General features: G+C 47.4%; 1 protein-coding gene across 1 annotated transcript in view; it reads left to right on the top strand.

Moving 5' to 3' along the window:
* Window positions 1-18,808, top strand: part of PAMR1 (peptidase domain containing associated with muscle regeneration 1) — a 63,773-nt gene that overhangs the window by 32,624 nt on the left and 12,341 nt on the right. Inside the window, exons 4-6 of the mRNA XM_045825383.1 lie at window positions 853-967; window positions 4,588-4,805; window positions 8,193-8,300. Coding sequence (XP_045681339.1) covers window positions 853-967; window positions 4,588-4,805; window positions 8,193-8,300 — 441 coding nt within the window. The remainder of the gene's footprint in view (window positions 1-852; window positions 968-4,587; window positions 4,806-8,192; window positions 8,301-18,808) is intronic.

Here is an 18,808-nt window from a genome sequence, read left to right as displayed (position 1 = left end):
ATATAATTTAATGACAACTCAGTCTAGTGGTTTTCAAATCTTGGGGATTCCCTGTAGGTAACTCAGGGGATGAGGGTGATAGTGAGAGTTGGGAGCTGAATCTCTGCTCCTGCTTTAACCAAGAACCCTTCTTGGGGCCGTGTTTTAACTGGTGGTCTTCATAGGAGTTTGAGAAAAAGGGGTTGGAAGCTAGAAGAAAAATGGAAACCCACTAGTCCAGTCCAAGTGGCTGAAGATCATGTCCACCCTCCAGAATCATGCATTAGAGAGGCCCTTGTTCCATTATTGCTCATAGAACAAGCAGATTTTCTAATGGATGCAGAAGGGTCAGCAGAGAGTTGCATTGGGGTTACATGTGTGGGGCAGAGCATGTGCAGGGAACACAGACCAAAGGGCCTTATATAGGTATAGACTCTGGACAACAGCCACGAGGCCCTATACATTGCTGTGAGGAAGGGCTGCTTTTGAGCTTTTTCAGGTAGAGACAGCAGGCTGACATATGGCAGCCCGGAGAAGGGGAGTGACAGAGTGGCTTCTTTATAGTCTGACACAGTTAGGTTTGAATCTCTGCTCTGTCATTCCGTAGCTAGGCTAGTTATTTCTTGCACTCCCTGGTTATCTGTTTTCCCAGCTGGGAAACTGGAACACCACCACTTCCTTTCTGAAGCTGTGGGGTGGGTTAAATAAGTTAACCTATGCACTTGACTAGCACATTGCTAGAAGCTTCAGAAATAGTAATTTCCTTCTCTGTTCTGTTCTCAGGGTGTGGGATGCACTCAAACGCTCTTTGAGACCTTCTTCCCTCTCGCTCCTATTGACTCAAATCTCCGTGCTCCAATCTTCTCTTCTCAGGATGTGGCCAGGTTCTGAGAGCCTCGAAGGGTCAGATTTTTTTGGAGAGCTACCCTCTAAATGCTCACTGCGAATGGACCATTCACGCCAAACCTGGGTATAACATCCAGTTAAGGTAAGGGGCTGGGGTCACCATGAGGGAGTCTGAGGTTATAAGGGAACAGAGTAACAGGACCAAGGGCTCTGGATCCCAGTGACCCAGGGTGCTAACCATCAGCACTCCATCCTTAAAAGCAGAAAGGGTATAGCAGAGCCTTTTTCTTTGCCTCTCATTGACTCAGTGAGATAAGGCCTGGCCAAAACTATGGCCAATCAAATGCTTATCATTCACCCCACTATAACAGTTGACCCAAGGATAACATGACAAAGCAAGACCCTGAGAGCAGCCTACCCCTGCACAAATCTTTACCTAGTCTTCCTGTTGGCTCAGCACTGGGCTGGGTTCCATGGGGGGCGGGTGAAAATGAGGAACTAAAAGGCACAGGTCCGACCTTCAGGGAACTTAATCTCTAGATCGGAGTGCATGCTTCTCACAGATCCATTCAGATCCACAGATGGAAGCCGCCACCCCTGCAACCAATTAGCCAATTCTCTCACGTGAGTGGAAGGTAAGTTTTTTCTTCTCTGGAGCTTTGAGGTCCACATCAATGTTTAATTTATGCCCTAGTCCAAAGTATAGCCTTGGCTTTATTGTAACTGTAGGTGAGTAGACAGGGGAGTCCTGTTTGGTGTGGACTGTTCACTGCTGCATCTTAATGCCTGGACAGTACATGGTACACATTGTGACCACTCAATAGATAGTTGCTGCATGAATAAATGTTGAAGGAACTGCTGTCTGTCTCCTGTGTATCTCCTCTTTCCTGGCAAGCACCTCTCCTAATCCTTGCTAGGCAAGCGGAGTGGCCCACTGACCCCAGGGATTTCTAGGGACATTGTCCACTCAGCGCTTCCCTTTTCTAACCAGCAAGGAGGTCGATCGTGATGGAGATCTCGAATTATCTAAGGCACAGGCTTCTAATAAGTATTTTCTAGATGGATCAATGCACCCAGAGGTTGCCCCTTGCCAGCTGTGTCCTCAAACAGCTCTCCGGCCCCCAGAAGGGGCAACAGCCCACCCCACATTGGAAGGATCCAGCAAAACAGTTCCCCTTCTTAATTGTCCTCATCAAAACTGACCCGTGGTAGTTTCATCTCCATTCCCTGAAGATCTGGGGTTGGGAGTATGGCTTGTTAATTGGACTTTTCTGAAGGAAGGGCAGCTCAAGGTGCAAGTGAGGGACCACATTGTTCTGCTTAGTGGGGTCCCGGTGGGTCAGCCAGGAGTAACAAGGGCAGGACTTAAATGTCACATGTTAGTATTTCAGCGACTGAGGGACCAGGCTGACTAGTGCCCTTGGGGGCACTGGAGAACTGCTTCAGGATCCAGGATGCAAAATAAAACCCTCCTGCAAACAAAGACCCAGATAGCGGAGGGCTTGAGAAGCACCTCATCTGCCTGGGAAAGGTCCTTGGGAGGCTTGTGGGTAGACAGACTCCCTCCCTCTAGTCAAACCTGGGCCTGCTGGCCAGAGACACTGGTCATGATGGAAATTCTCTGAAGTGTACGTACAACCATCAGCCCAAATGCCAAGCAGGCAGCTCTGCTGCCCCCTTTCTGTCACCGACCACAGCCAGGCTACCCCCAGATATTTTTCGCAACTGTAAAATGATCTTAAGTCCATTCCCACCTGCCTCTGCGACTACTGCCTTGCTTCATGCCTCCACCGTCTCTCACCAGGATTTTCTCATGGCCTCCTATTTGACTTCCCCACTTCCACTCTTGCAGCTCAGAGCGACTGAAGCGGTCCTTTAAAATCCCATATCCAGTCATTCTGTTGCCGAAACTGTCCAGTGCCTTCCCATCAAGCTTGGAGTCAAGTCCGAATGCCTGACCATGCGGGATCAGGCTCCTGTCTTCCTGGCTGGCGTCAGTTCCTACCACTCTCTCCTTCACTCACCACCGTGCAGCCTCCCTGACCTTCTTTCAGTTCCTCAAACATGCTGAGCTTGTTGCTGCCGCAGGGCCTTTGCACTCATAGACTCCCCGTGACCTTCACTGGACTGGCTGTTCCATCCTCTAAGGGTCTGCCTGGCTATCATGTCTGCAGAGATGTCTTCCTTGACCATGTTGTGTAGCGAGCTTCCCCTCCCCAGTCACCTGTTCTGCACTTACCAGGCTTGTCTTCTTAACAGCACTTAGCATTCTCTGCAGTCACTGACTGTGTTTTCTAGTCTCCTTGCTTATTGGCTATGCCCCGAAGCCAAACGCACCTCCAGGCAGGCAGGCAGGTGCTGTGTCTGGCTGGGTCACTTTCAGCACCTGGAACAGCGTCTGACACAGAGCACACCTGTCACACATGTGTTGAAGGAGTGAACAAGTGAATGAATGTGTGACCGTAAAATACAAGTTGTAACGTCTCATATTTTAGTTTCAGGAAAAGCTTGGGTCTCTGTGGGGTGGTGGCCTTGTCCCCGCTCCTCCCCTTTGCAGACAAAGATGCTGAAGCCCAGAGAAGGGACTGGTGGCTCAAGGCCCACACAGAGTTAGTGGTGGCGTCCGGATGAGAAGCCAGGTCCTCAGGTGTCTATCAAAGTACAATTAATAGGAATTACCTTCCCTTACTATGGGCACCTACTCCCCTCGGGCACCAGGTCTGGGCTGGTCTGTCTGTCCTTCCCTCTCCAGGTTGTGAGGGAGAAGACACAGATGTACATTTTGGGAACCTGAGTTGCAGCCAGTCTATGGGGAATCTTTTGAAAAATAGTTTTTCCTCTCTTGTCTCCACACGTTTCTTAGAAGTGGGAGCTTTAGGCTCATTTTTGCTGTTTGGATCTGATGCATCCCTGTATTTCCAAACGCACAACCCCTTTCAGGTGACCACAGGTTGATCAGATCTCCCTCAGTTCTGAAGTTCCGGTATTCTCTATTCTTTGGGGCAAGAGTTGTTGTTACCAAGAGCATAGTTACCATCTGATCTTTTTCTCTAACAGAAGAGAGCGCAGAGAGCTTTTTCCTTTACTTAGTCTTACAAGGCAACGTATATACTTTTTTCATTCTGATGGTAAAAATCACGATGTAGCGTCTACTCAGCCATCTACTGAACAGTATCTGCTTTGCATCTCTGTGTGCCGGGCACGGCATGGGGCACCGTGGAGCGAGACAGAGGCTGCACTCTACTCTCAAGGAGCTTGCGGTCTAGTGGAAGACACGGGCATGTGCGTGTGCACACGTGTACACTCACACAGTCAGGAAGATAAAAAGGAGAAATGAAGATTTGTGGACACGTGATGAAGAAAATAAAATCTCCTTTGGAAAGAGTTGTCAGGCAGGCCTCTTTGAGGAGGGACCGTTTAAGTTGGGGCCTGAGGACAGGAAGGACCAGCCTTGCCAACTGGGAAGGAAAGTGTCCCTGGAGGGGGAGCCACACATGCAAGGGTTCCCCGAGTGGGATAGGGCATCCCTTCACCGGGCATTCTCTGTGTGCGCACACACACGCACACAGTGTACATGCACACCCACCCGACTACAAAACATTTCATCTGACCTCAATCCCTCCAGAACCCGATTCCTATCAGATCAGGCCAGTGGCACTTAGTTTCCGGAGGCCTGGACATCATTTGGCCTTGAACTTGCCCAGGGGTCTCAGGACTATCTGGGTCCCACTTGTGTCCCACTGTCACCTTCTCTGCCCACAGGTTTGTCATGTTGAGCCTGGAGTTTGATTACATGTGCCAGTATGACTACGTTGAGGTCCGTGATGGGGACAACAGCGACGGCCAGATCATCAAGCGTTTCTGTGGCAACGAGCGGCCAGCTCCCATCAGAAGCTCGGGCTCCTCACTCCACATCCTCTTCCATTCAGATGGCTCCAAGAATTTCGATGGCTTCCATGCCACTTTTGAGGAGATCACAGGTAAAGGCCATGGAGGCAAATGCAGTGTTTGGTGACTGGGCTCCATATGAACACTTCCTCTCTGTGCACCGCTTCCCTCCCTGCTCAGCCTGGTTAAAACCTAGTGTGCTGGGTTCCCTGAAGAACCTGGACATGGTGAAGGAGGAGAGGAATGGCAAAGTGCCCTGGCTGGTGTGGCTCAGTGGGTTGGACCATTGTCCCGCACACCAAAAGGCTGCAGGTTCAATTCCCAGTCAGGTCATGTACTAGAGGCAACTGATGGATGTTTCCCTCCCTCTCTCTCTCTCTCTCTCTCTCTCTCTCTCTCTCTCTCCCCCTTTGTCTCTCTCTAAAATTCAGTAGCTATATTCTTAGGTGAGGATGAAAAAATCGGAAAAACCTAAGAAGTGTCAAGGTGTATTTCAGAAATGTTCATGAGACCTATAATTAGGAATTACTATCTCCCTTGTACAGATGCTGGAGCACAGAGAGGCAGGGGAATTTGTCCAAGGTCACACAGCTATGGGGGTGGAACCAGAGATTTATACACCAGCAGTTTGGCTCCAGAGCTCACATTGTGGGGCCTGTCATGGCTAAGAGCATTAGCCTTGGATCTCTAGCAGATTAAGCCTGGTAACCTTGGGCAAGTTCTGTTACTTCTCTTGGCCTCAGTTTCCTAACCAGTGACTAAGGGAATAACCATAGATCCCACTCCACTTAGGCTCTGGGAAACAGAGAGCTGAAGAGCTGAGCCCAGTGCATGGTGTCTGGTGTCTGGTCCATAGGAAGCATTCAACAGTCAACTGTACTGCAGGCATGCTCTGAGCCTCCCTTTGCCATCTGTAAAATAGGTGTTCAGTGCTCCAAACCACCATGGTAAATGCCACTTACTTCATGAGTAACTCTAAGCCCGACTTGGCCTCCTGCCCCGTTCATGTTAGGAAGTAGGATTTGGCCAAAGTGAACAGAGTGCCCAATCCCAAGGAATCATCCCAGCCCTCCTTGTTCTGGGACTGCATTGCATTGGGTTTTGCAAAATAAGCTCGGGCTTAAAGTTCTATGTTTTAAGATACTGGATGTTAAAAAATGGAAACGGCACTTTGATCATTAAATCTTCCTCGTGGAACATGTGATACAGAAGCCTCAGGAAAGGGGGTGGGTGGCAGGGGTGTCGGTCTGTCTTCCACCCTGTTTTTTCTGTGAGACCAGCAGACGCCCCGCCCTCTGCCTCTCCTGTAGAATGTTCCTACATGAGCTGGGAGCACCCAGCAGCTGCTCCTTATCACCTGTATGCCTGCCTCCCCAGGACATCCCCGGGGCACTGTGCAGGACCTGGGCATGGCTGCCAGTTCTAGGGGCTTTGCTGCTGTGGGCGGTCAGCCTGAGGCTGAATCCTTGCCCCTCAGTGGTGGTGCCCTGTGGGCTGAGGCTGAGCAGGTCACATTCAAGATACATCTGTGGGTATTTGTGTCCATCAGCAAGAGCTGGCCATCAGGGAAGCCAGTTTGGAGCAGAGGTGGCTCCCCAGCTTGTGACCCTGTGACTGAGGGGAGGGTTGGGAGGGCCGCTTCCCCCTCTAAAGTGGTCGCATCACCCTCTGCTGGAGAACATTGGGAAACACGGGTCTGCATTGTCAGATACACGGTAGCACTTTGTTCCTCAAACACCCCATCTGTCCGCTGTGCTCCAGTTATTCTCTCTGCCTAAAGTCATTCTCCAAGTTTCCTCCAAAAATTAAAACTGGAACTGCCTTGTGATCCTAAGAATCCTGAAACACCAATTCAAAAGAATACATATACCCTCATGTTGATAGCAGCATTATTTTCAGTGGCCAAGATTTAGAAACAGCCTAAGTGCCCATCAGTAGATGAGTGGATAAAAAAGCTGTGGTATGGTTATATAATGGAATACTATACAGCAGTAAAAAGGAAGGAGCTCTCACCTTTTGCAACAGCATGGATGCACCTGGAGACTGTTATGCTGAGTGAAATAAGCCAGTAAGTGAAAGACAGATACCATATGATCTCACTTACATGTGGAATCTAAAGAACAACATAAGCTAATAAGCAATATAGAATCAGAGGCATAGAAAATGGAACAGACTGATAGGTGTAAGAGGGCAGGGAGGAGGTGGGCACTGGTTGAAAGAAGGAGAAGGGTTTAGCCAAAGAACATACATGCATGACCCTTGGACAATGGTGGGGGGATTGCCTGGGGGAGTGGGGGTCTGGGTGGAGGGGGTGAAGGGGGAGAACTGGGACAACTGCAATAGCATAAACAATAAAATATTAAACTTGAAAAAATAAAAAAAATTCTAAAATAAAACCCCCAAAATAAGAACAAAGTCACCTCCCCAGCTCTGCATGTCAAATCCTGACTTTCAAGGTCATATCAGACTTTCTTCTTCTGATAAATGTTTTCTTTTGTCCTGGTGGGCTGCGGCTTTGCCCTTTTTTGAATATTTCATAAATCTTTCTTTTCTTTTTTGACCCTAACTGAGTTAAGCTTCAGGTTATAGTCATGGTATAATTTTTTTCCAAAAGCTTGATCTGGCTCATAGGCTCTTGGTTCATCTTTGCATCTCTCTGGCGCCTTAAACAGAGCAGACACAGGCTTGTTGAACTGGGCTGGGCAATGTATTTCTACAAGTGAGGAAATGAACACGGGGTTGGGGGATCCCAAGCAGACAAATGGTCCCTAAAGTGTTCTTTACAGAGAAATGTTCCCCAAGACACTGTAAAATGCAGGTTCTCAGGTCAAATAAATTCATGAAAGGTGGAACATCATACATGTTCTTAGATATTTGCACTGTATATGAGGGCGTGGAATATCCTGAGAAGTTCTGCAGAAGGGAAATCTGGTTAATATCATTTAACACCAGTTGTGTTTCCCCAACCCATTGGAGCCCAGAACTTTCACCATCTCAGGAGGCTTCTGTTTGCAGAGTGTGTCTTGGGAACTCTTGAGTACACTTTCAGCAGGGTCCTGAAGATCATCTCCCACTTCCTTTCCTCCAGTACCCAGGGTGCTGGGATTCCTTGGAAAGGATGATCTAAAGCTACCTGGGGCTTCTTCTGTCCCCTGGTGTCCCTATGTAAGGGTGGAAGGTGCTTCTGCTTTAGTCACAGGTGTGCCTGTTTGTGTTGGGCTTGGGCTCTTCGGACCGTCGGTGTCTTGAGCATCCTTCTGGGGCCTTTGAGAACATCAGATAACATCAGCATCATTTGACAGTTCCCGAATCCCTGTTTTTGGCGTTCTCAAACAATGGTAGCATGCATTCAAAAAAGGAATGAAAAAATAGCAAGAAGACTTCGATGGACAAGTGAAGGCCTCTGGTCAGGACCCCGGGCTTGAGGAAATGGACGCACCACACAGTGGCACTGAGAGAAACTGCTTTTTCTCTTTCAGCATGCTCCTCATCCCCTTGTTTCCATGACGGGACTTGCATCCTTGATCAAATGGGATCTTACAAGTGTGCCTGCCTGGCAGGTTTCACCGGGCAGCGCTGTGAAAATCGTGAGTATGCCTGGGGTGTGGGAGTTAAAGTGTCATGTGGGGCTGGCTTGAAGAGGGCTTTGGGAGCTTTCTGGCTATGTTGTTTCTTGGTGTCTGGGCTGGTCTCCTCAAGGTGGCAGGAAATGTGGACACTCCCATCCACTGGATCTCAGGAAGGCTGGGCTGCCTCTGAATCAGGGTGTCTGGAACCACCCAGGTTTGCCCGTTGGCATTTCCAGCCCTCACCTGCTGCATGTATCTCTGAAAAACATATGCCTTCGTTGGCCCAAATAATTCAGAGCTCAAAACCAATGTGCAAGGGTCAACAGTTGAAGCAACAGTCATCAGCTCTCCTGTGACTCAGAGTCTGAACTCCCTGTCCGTCCCAAGATCTGATTTGCAGCTGTGCTCTGGCATACTATCCCCAGACTCCAGAGTGGCTGGTGCAGTCTGAAGCCCTGCGCTGAAGATGGTAGTTATGTGGGGTGATAATGAGCCCCAGTTCCCAGGACAGTCCCAGTTTATGCATCTTGTCTGGGTAAAATTATTAATAGCATGCTCTTTAATATTCAAAAGTGTCCCCGCCCTGGCCAGTATGGCTCAGTTGGTTGAAATGTCATCCCGTAGACTGAAAGGTCATGGGTTTGATTCCCTGTCAAGGCACACACCCAGGTTGTGGGTTCAATCCCCACTTGCGGTGTGTACAAGAAGGCAATCAATTGATCTCTCTCTCTCTCTCTCTCTCCTCCTCCTCCTCCTCCTCCTCCTCTCCCTCTCTTTCCCCCTCTCCCTCTCTTTCCCCCTCCCTCAATCCTTCCCTTGCTCTCTAAAAGAAATGAAAAAATGTCCTTGGGTAAGGATTAAAAAGTGTCCTGAATTGGATGCCAAATTACATGATTATCCTATAATTATGGAATGAAGGTTAAGTGAGTCCTACATAAACCAACCAACATTTATTGAGGGACTACTGTGTATCCTATGAATATGCAGAGAAAGCATTCCATGTTTTTCTCTGAGGGAGCTTATCCTGAATTAGCGAGATAAGCTCCATGCTTCTCTGGGATGAGATGGGGTTGGAGGAAGGGGTACAGATTAGAGGAGTTAGAGAGGAAAGAAATCTGCCAACTATGAAACTTCACCAGTATAAATCTCATCAAGCAAGTCCTCCATCACTTCCTGCCTGGCCATCCCTGGGTGTCCTATTGAATCACCCAAGTTCTCCCGTTTCTGCAGACAGAAGCGAAAAACAGATCACTAGTAGCCCTTATTCACCGGGGTCAACCAAACAGCAGGAGTAAGAGGAAACTAACTCAAAGGAATGACTCACTCCAAAGCAATGGGAGTTTCTAACTTGTGTTCTTGAAAGGTAGGACATGATTCGCCTCTGATATTAGACTCAGACTTTTGCCATAGGAGAGAAACTGTGTATCTGCTGAGTCTAAACATGTATCTGCCAGGGGCTCTCTCTGTCCTTGGGAAGAGTCGGTGCTGACCGCTGCCTGTGGCAGCACTGGGACTATATATCTCGGAGGTTCCGTACCCAGCACTGTGCCACTGGCAGAGAGGAATTCAAATGCTGTGGCCAGAGATCACTTATGAAGCCTGAGCCAAGTCCAGTAACCAAGTTCCTGTGTATGACATGTGTCCTAACTGAAGTGTAAGACCTAAAACAGGTGTCATGGACTGCAACTATCAACAGGGAATGAGGCATGCAGAAGAAGAATCAAAATTTGGGGGAAAGCAAAGGAAGACAGAGGGCGGCCTAGGCAGGGTTCCCTGAAGCAGATCCCGGGGTGCGAATGTGTGTACAGGTGATGTATTAAAGACATGCCCCCAGGAGAGGCTGGTTAGGGACGAGGAAGCTGGGTTGGAAAGAGAAAGAAGCCAAATAACGGCTTGAATTTGGGTGAAATCGTAGCCTCCTTGTTAACTGGAAGTGAGAAATGGAATGTAAGTTATATCTCAGAGTATGTCCTGGCTTTAAAGCAAGACAGCTATGCTTTCATACCCCCACTGCAATCAGTGATTGGCTAAGGGCTGGCCCGGGAAAGTAGAAGAACACGCCTTACTTTCTATGCTCGTGGACCAAGTCGTTGCAAGTAGCCTTTGAGCAGCCAAAGAGATGGTGGGTGCAGGCCATGGGAGACAAAACAATACAGCCTTGGGTGGGGGGAGTGTAGAAAGAGGCCCACAGAAAGAGTGAAAAGGCATCTGAGGGCAGAGCACCAAGAGTGTCTGCTGCAATTACTGCTAACTGGCACGCACAGGTGTTTTGTGGTCACCTATAAGGGGCCTGGTCTGACAGCATTCTGTCGAGTTCATACATCTTTCAATTGAGTTCACAAATTTTCCTTGCAAACAAATGCAGACAGAAGCCCTGGTTGCAAATAACGTGTCCTTGCGTGTGCCATGGCGTTCTACTCAAAGCAGCCCTTGCTGGGGTCTGGCACAGTGGACCTGAGTGTGATTGTGCCAGATGCTCAGAGAATGTTGTTCCCTTTTGTGGTCCCTGCCTCATTGGGCTGTTGTGTTGTGTGCGAGGCAGAGGAGAGAAGGGCTGTTTTCTCTTTGTTTCGAGAATTTGTCTATAGAGTGATTCCGGAGTCTTGACAATGGCAAATCCTGAAGTTTGGGGTGGGACGGAGGGCAAAAAAAAGAAGGCTCGATTTCTTGATGCAGTAACTGCACAATATTGACAAACAAAAGGTAAGCTTGGATAAAAAGTGAAACATTGCCAAATAAGCTAACGTGTCTATAAGAGCTGGGTCTCTAATCAGGGAGGAAAAAGAAATTGGTCCAAAAGTTTTGAGTAAACTGTTTATAAATAGTTTATGAGCCAAGAAGGGACTTCTCAGCATTGTTACTCTTTTCAGAAAAACAAAACAAACTGAACATAATGAAAAAGAATATAAAATGCCATTATGAACTGATTCATACCTCGATTCAAACTGTCAACTCAAAACACCTGTATACATGGGAAGAGAATTCTTCCTGCTGCTTTTCAAAACATTGTTCAAAACCCATAATTCCCTTGGTCCCCTGTAGCTGTAACTGAGTGAAGATATTGGTGGTGAATAGTTATGTCATTTGCTGGCACCAGTGTGGGGACCCAATGTTTGATTATTTTCCATAAGATTTAGATTTTTTTTCTTCTCAGAAATTCAGTATGAGTTCCAACTAAGTCAATGAAGGAGACATCGGAAACCTTGTCTGTGGTATTTTACCTTGTCATTTCTGAACAAACCTGAACCATGTTTACCATTTTTTTCCAGAGCAATGTATCATCTAGAAAAAAAATGAAAAAAAAACTTTATTGATTTTCTCATTAGTTTATCAATGAACTGAAAATATCTCCCTAGAGGTAAAGCTTTCAAGGTTAATAAGACACCCAAGCATGCTGGGATTCTCCAAACTCTGAAATATATATATATATATTATATTTATATTTATATTTTTAAACTACTGATCTTTTTTTAAAGATTTTATTTATTTATTTTTAGAGAAGGAAGGGAGGGAGAAAGAGAGAGAGAGAGAGAGAGAAACATCAATGTGCGGTTGCTGGGGGCTGTGGCCTGCAACCCAGGAATGTGCCCTGACTGGGAATTGAACCTGCAACACTTTGGTTCGCAGCCTGCGCTCAATCCACTGAGCTACACCAGCCAGGGCTGAAATATATTTTTAAAAAATAGCTTTAAAAGAACCAAGGCAAATATTAGTGAGAATTCCACCTTTTATTTATGAAGTACCAAATTGGATAAGGGAAAACCACTTCTTAGCCACTGTTTTAATGCTCTGTCCTCCCGAAGTCCTTGTGGAGAGACAGATGCCACTTCGGGCAGACGGAGGGCCGGAAGCAGAGGGTGCCAGCCACTGGTCTGCATCCAATTCAAAGCTGCAGACTAGCCTCTCACATGTCCCACGTTGTTCCCAACCTCTCAGACGTGATTCTCCCCACGGGGCGCGGTGAGACCCGATGTGATCACTTGCTGCGTCTGGTTGTACCGTGTGTCTCAGTGTCGAGTCCTCTCTAAGGGCTCGCCTCTCCTTTCCAAAGAAAATCCTAATTCTGTGTGTGCGCCTGTGAGTGGGAGTGGAATAGAAATAGAAATAGTCAACTTTATTATAGAAGCAGTATATACTTGCAACATCCTACATCTCACTAAGCAGCATAGAGATGCAAGATAAAAGGAGAACATTGCTTTTCCGGACCAACCCTGGTTCCCAGCAGTGAACAACTTAGTGGGCATCCTTCCAGACTTTTTTCTATGGTGTGCAAACATGAGGTGTCTATGAATCATTCTTTTAAACCACTGGGTCTCAACCGGGGGAAGTTTTGTCCCCTACTCCCACTTCCAGGGGACCTTTGGCAATGTCCAGAAGCATTGTTGGTGGTCTTGATTTCGGGGGCGGGGGGGGGGGATGCTACTGGCATTTCCTGTGCGGAGGCCAGGGGTGCTGCAGAGCCTCCTGCAATGCACGGGGCAGCCCCCACCACCAAGAGCGAATCTAGTCCAAACATCAGCCATGCCACAGTTGAAAAGCCCTGTTAGAAACAAGAGTGGATTAAAGCTCACATACAATTTTTCTACTTGTTTTCAGTGCCTGTGTCATGGATACTTTTTCCAGGCCAGTCCATGCTGGTCCATCTCACTTGAAAAAATAACAGCTGCATATTCCATTGTGTGGATGGAGGGACAGTTATATATCCATCCAGCTCCTTAAGATAAAGTTGTTATCGTGTTTAGCTTTTCACCATTGTGAAGAGGGCTGCAATGAATGACTGTCCTCACATAATTCTTGGTTCATGTGTAGAGGTTATTTTTGTAAGATACATTCGTAGATGCTGAACTGTCAGTTCAAAGGATGTGGATATTTCAGCCTTTGAAGGCTGTTGCCAAAAGGATCACTGAAAAATTTGACCAGTTTTTAGAATGAGCTGTTATTAATGCCAGTCCTCAAAATAAGAATTAGGACTTGCATTTCAGAAACTGGGTTCAAATTGGACATGGATTGATTTCCAAAGGAATCCCGTGGGTCTGAGGGGAGATTTCTCATTGGGACTTCCGGGGGTGGTGGGTGAAAGATAACAATTGGCGTTCAGTTGGTGAGGGGGTGCGAGAGCCCCAAATACAATATTTAAGGGCTGCTGTGTTCAGGCTCCCCCTTGTTTCCCAGGAAAGAACAACTTTCCCCTGCTCCCAGGTGACCTTCTCTGAGAGGAAAAACAAAAGCGGGGAGGAGTGGCTCTCCCTTCAGCTGTGGGGTCAAGCCAGCCTCCTGCCAGCACCCTCAGTGACCCCAGCCTCCTTGGGCCACTATGTAAGAAACTGGGGCCCCCTTTTCCCTCTGAAGTTTCCTGTTTCTTTGTGTGGGACACAGGGACAAAAATAAGTTCTTGAGTAAATGGTCAGAATCTTGTTTTGAAAAAGTGGAGAGCGAGGGATTCATTGCCCTGCTCCAATTTCCACGTTGCCTTTGTTCCTCTGGCCCAGTTGGAGATGCCGGGGCTCCCCCCTGCATCCTAATGAAGCGTCGTGAAGCGGACCACGTCCGGGCACAATGCTGGCACTGCGGGCTCTGACGCGCCTTGGAACACAACAAATCAGCTTCCACCAATTACAGAGAAATGGTGAAGCTGGATTCATTCGGGTTTTGGAGCATCGGAAGGTTTTCCACTCGCCAGTCCCAAGAGCTGGGAAGAAAAGAGCCCAGGATGAGAGGCGCACTTTATACTTGAGCTTCAAAGGGGCGACCCGTGAAGTTCCGAAATAAGCAGTTAGGAACTCTGGGGTTTTCATGGAAACAGTAACACTGATGCAGTGAGAGTGTGCCGAGACCCATCCCTCCCCCTCGATGAGTCGCAGATAAATAATATGCTGGGAGTCTCGCTGGGTTTCATACACATTGTTCTCGGATCTCTCAGCTAAGGCATTGTAAAACAGAATTGGTTACTGGCTTTTTGTTCTCGAGTCCCATCTTGCCCTTAGTATATGGAAGACAGGCGCACCTTTACTCGTAGAGAGACAGTGCACTCCAGGGGAGGAAGAGCTTGGACCTGTGTTCAGAAAGACCTTGGTATGACTCTGAGCCTGCGGTTTACTAGCCAGGTGACCTTGAATGCCCAAGGCTCGTTTAACTCCCAAGAGCCTCAGTTCCCCCATTTATAATGTTCAGGAAAATAATGCCAAATACTTCTCAGACTGTTAGTGGGGAAGGACATGACCCACAGGAGTTCTGAGTCGAGTAACAGAAGCCATTATTTTTATTACCACTCTGGCCCCGTTATGGCCATTTAAAAAGTTCGGCAGAAAGCAGCGGATCCTCCAGGGAAAGGGTTTAGGGCAACGGCACTAGTTTCTACAGACTGCACGATTAGGACACACTTTCCTCAGGGTTCCTTCCAGAGTTTAAGAAGGTTCTTCCACACTTTCTGAGCTTCCTCTGTGAACCCTTCTTCCCAAATCATTGCCAGACACTTCGCATTGCTACCACTGCACTGCCTACAGGCAAGAACGATCTGGTTTTAAAGGGGGAGATAGGCACTACCAGTGTCATTGTTATAAAGGAATCTTGGATCCCAGGACAGGACACCCATGTTGGGCATGATGGATGGGGTACCTCTGTAGCCGGGACAGCCCAGCCAGGGGACTGTTAGAGAGGATAAATGGAATAATGGTGGGAAGAATGGGAAACTCCAGAACGTGTTACCCAAGCATCATGTTGTATGGTTAGTTTTCATTTTTTCTCAGGTTTTTTTTTAGCAGTCACTTGTTGAACATATGGTGGGCTGTATGTCAGTCCCCTGGTGGTCATAGAGGAGACTGGGACTCCAGAGCATCATTTACATATTTTACTAGAAGGTCAAGGCCAAAAAGAGAGTGAGCAATGTGGCTTGGGAGGTTGTGGTGCGGATAGGGATAATTCCTGGAAAATCCGTGGTTGGTACCCACAAGGAACTGATGACTCAGAGCCTTCAAGGATTGGAGGAGCCCCGGGAAGATCATCAGCTGGCAGACAGCTAGTCTCTTACACATCACCTTCCACCTGAGCCCCTCATCTACTCCCCCTTCCTAACATAGAAATGAACCTCTGACATCCTTCTTGGCGTATTTAGAGGGATGCCATCTCATTTGAATTTAGATCTGGACAGCGAAAGTTGTCACTAAGCACAGTGGAGGCTGTGGTTATCAAGGTGTTTGTTGCTTGTTTTTATAATTCAAGGGAAACTTTTCCTTTTCATTTGGATCATTCCTTATTGGGTGAACCTGAGTCTACATAGGCCAAGCATCATTGTAGCATTAACTCTGCTGAGCTCCATGGGCCTGTGGCCTCTTAACCAAAGCATCACTACATCTCATTCAGGGAAGATGCTTGCGGGTCGGCATATAAGGGGTGCATGTTGCTAGTTGGCATGTTTCAGTTATGACAGCATCCCAGCCAAATAGTAAGAGGACAGGTAATCAACTCTCCCACCCTACTGTCTCCAGGAGCTGGGGATGGAGTGCCCATCAGTGTGGAAAGGGCCAGGCCCGCCCATTCTGTTGTTAACAATGTGCTTCCATGGGCCTGCCGCTTGTCCAGTCCCTCTTAGCTTTTTCTTGGGCAGATGAGGTCACTGAGGCAGGACTTCATGCAGGAAGCAGACTTTATTTTGGTTCTTGATTAAGAGCTAAGCCATTATTACTAGAATGGGCTGTATGCCCGCCAAGGGAAGAGGGTGCAAAGAGTAGAACATACGGGCAAAGCACAATGAACTTCTGACAGAAATAAACATCCCTGCCACCGGGGACCCTGAGTCTGACTCAGGCCCCTTGGTGAAAGCCATAGAGCCCCCATTGTCCTTAAAGGCTCCTGCCTTGTGGGGCATTTTCTCCTTGTCCCTCACCCTGATTCAGAAGATAAAAGCTTCGTCTTTGTAAAACTTAAAGCATGTCTGTTAGTATCCAACTATTAAAAAAAATAGCAATTGGAGTTATTAGTATCTCTGTTCTCATTATCGCCAGGCTCGGTGCTTTATGAGACATTGCCTTGTTTAATTATCACAACATCCCCATGGGTGAGGCACTATCATCCTCTTTGCTTGACAGATTCGTCCAGCCAGAGCTGTTGAGTGTCTGTCAGGTACCAGAAGAAGTAAGGCAGGCCTATACAGTATTGATATTTTTTCTCCTACTTGGCAGACCCATAAGACAATTCCAATCTTGGCTCCTCAAAGTGTGGAGGAGAATGCCACATGCCAAATAATTCCCGGCAACAACTTCCTCCAGTGAGGCCGTCAGTGATGGCAATGGTGAGAAGTGCTGACCTCTTAGGACTCCAATGTGCTGGGCAGCTCAGGACTCTTCTGAAAGGTCATGCTCTTGACTCCCAAGGCCAGAGAGAGCAGAAGTGCTCCGTGTGGGCCATTTTCATGGTGTGCATTTCTTGTATTTTGAAGGTGGACTATGAATACCATGGGGGACATTTCTCAGCGGTTTTGTGTTATTACCCACCCCCATCACACACACCCAGACCTCAGTCAGAAACCTTTTGAGATTTGGGGGTGCACCAAGAAGGCTATAACCAAGCAGGCCTACTAGGTATAGGACAGCAAAGTTTCTAGCAGTTACCTAGGTTGTCATCTCTACCAAATGAGGATGTGTCAGGGTGATTTTGAACCAAAGCAAAAGGACTGGGAGTTCCTGTCTCTTAGGCGCAGGAAGTTTCAGCTGTTCAATTAACTAGGCCATCCAAACACCTGAAAAGCGGTATCTGAGAGGCACAGTGTACCAGGGGCCAAGGACAATACCGATTAAGATCAAATCGCTAACTGGGAGCCTCAGCCTCCAAACTGCTCCTGGATGAGTAAATAGCAGTGTGTGCAATCCAGGCATAATTTCACACGAGCACTGTCTCTTTCATGTCCACTGAGGGCTGGGTAACAGCAGGGGGCAGGATGCCATCAGCTGGAAAGGGATGAAAAGGGTTTTCAGCGGAGATTACATCACCAGTTGGTGTCATTATTCCTGGTTGGGGAAGACCCTTGTGGGAGTAAAAGATAATTGGATTTGGTCCAGAGGCACCAAACTCCAATGAAAACTGAACGGGGGGGAAAAAGTGAGGAAGAGAGAAAGCCCATCCAGGGGGTTGGTCTCGTGATAAATCAGGTTTGCAGAATGAACAAAGCCCCAGTGGGAAAGTTAATGCCTTTTCCAAACACGACCGGAGTTCTGTCACAGTTGGTTTCCTTGATTTCGGTGACGAGTGAGAGCGAGTGGACACCAAGAGTGTGTGAAGAACTGAGGGTCACGTGCCTCCGGCTCCCAGCTCCCACCCAGCTAGACAGCGGGGTAATGAATTCTGTTGACTCCGGATCTGTCTGCTTTGCTCATATTCCCAGATGATCTTACAGCTGTGATATGCAGCTCCTGCTGAAGAGACATAGTATTCTGACTTCATTTTCCCCCTTCTGGTGTCTCTCTGGGTACCGTAAATATTTCACTAGTATAAAATTTTAGAAAAGAAATGTGTGTTTGTTTGTTTGTTTTTTAATATTTTTTTATTTATGGAGAGGGAAGGGAGAGAGAGAGAGAGAGAGAGAGAGAGAGAGAGAGAGAAACATCAATGTGCGATTGCTGGGGGTCATGGCCTGCAACCCATGCATGTACCCTGACTGGGAATCGAACCTGTGACATTTTGGTTCTCAGCCCACACTCAATCCACTGAGCTACGCCAGCCAGGGCTGAAATGTATGTTTTTAGTGCAGCTTTGCAAATGACATCAAACTATTTGACATCAAACTAATGACATCAAAGCAAGCAGGTATAAATAATAGTAATTAACAGAAAACAAAATAATGTAGAAGGAGGGCAAGAGTGAGCAAACGAAAATGCTAGATAGGATGAGAGAGTTAAATTCAGCTTCAAATTTTGCATCAGATGAAGTGATCAGCCTCCAATGACTCTGATTCTGAGCTTCCTGGCAGGAAAGACAAAAGGAGAACTGCTTTGGATGCTGTAGGTTCTAATTGTGTATTGAAGGAACATAAACACAACAAGTTCATTTGGAAATGTGATTATCCACTTTATTATAATTCCTTTCCTCTCTTTGTCTAAAAATGGGTTGCTAGAAAAATGTTTTCCCCTTCAGTTTTGTAAATAGCAAATATTTAGTCTGATTTTATACCCAATATCTCTAAAAACTAGATCCTTTCACCTTCCCTGAAAAGAAAAAAAAGGGCCTTATTATGCTTACACCACTACTGTGCTCACTGCCCCACGGGCTCCAACCCCACGCTCTGGCAACTCCACCAGAGGGCTCTTTGTACCTCTCAGAGCCCACTGGCTCATGTGTGTGGGCAGGCTAGAGGCGCTGAGAAGTTATTGTTTATTCGTCATTTTTCAATAACAGGTTGAGGGCTGTGGGTAGGTAATGACTTGTATCCCTTGATCCTTGGGTAGGATGACTCCGCAGCAGGTTCTACACTGTCTCCCAGAGTTTCTTAAAGGCACTGAACCTCAGTTGCCTCCGGTGATAACTTCCTTGTTACT

Source organism: Phyllostomus hastatus, unplaced genomic scaffold (genome assembly GCF_019186645.2).
Source record: "Phyllostomus hastatus isolate PE091 unplaced genomic scaffold, TTU_PhHast_1.1 phas_scaffold_585, whole genome shotgun sequence".
Classification (NCBI taxonomy): Eukaryota; Metazoa; Chordata; class Mammalia; order Chiroptera; family Phyllostomidae; genus Phyllostomus; species Phyllostomus hastatus.
Note: the sequence above shows the minus strand (reverse complement) of the source record. Positions and strands in the feature narration are given on the sequence as shown.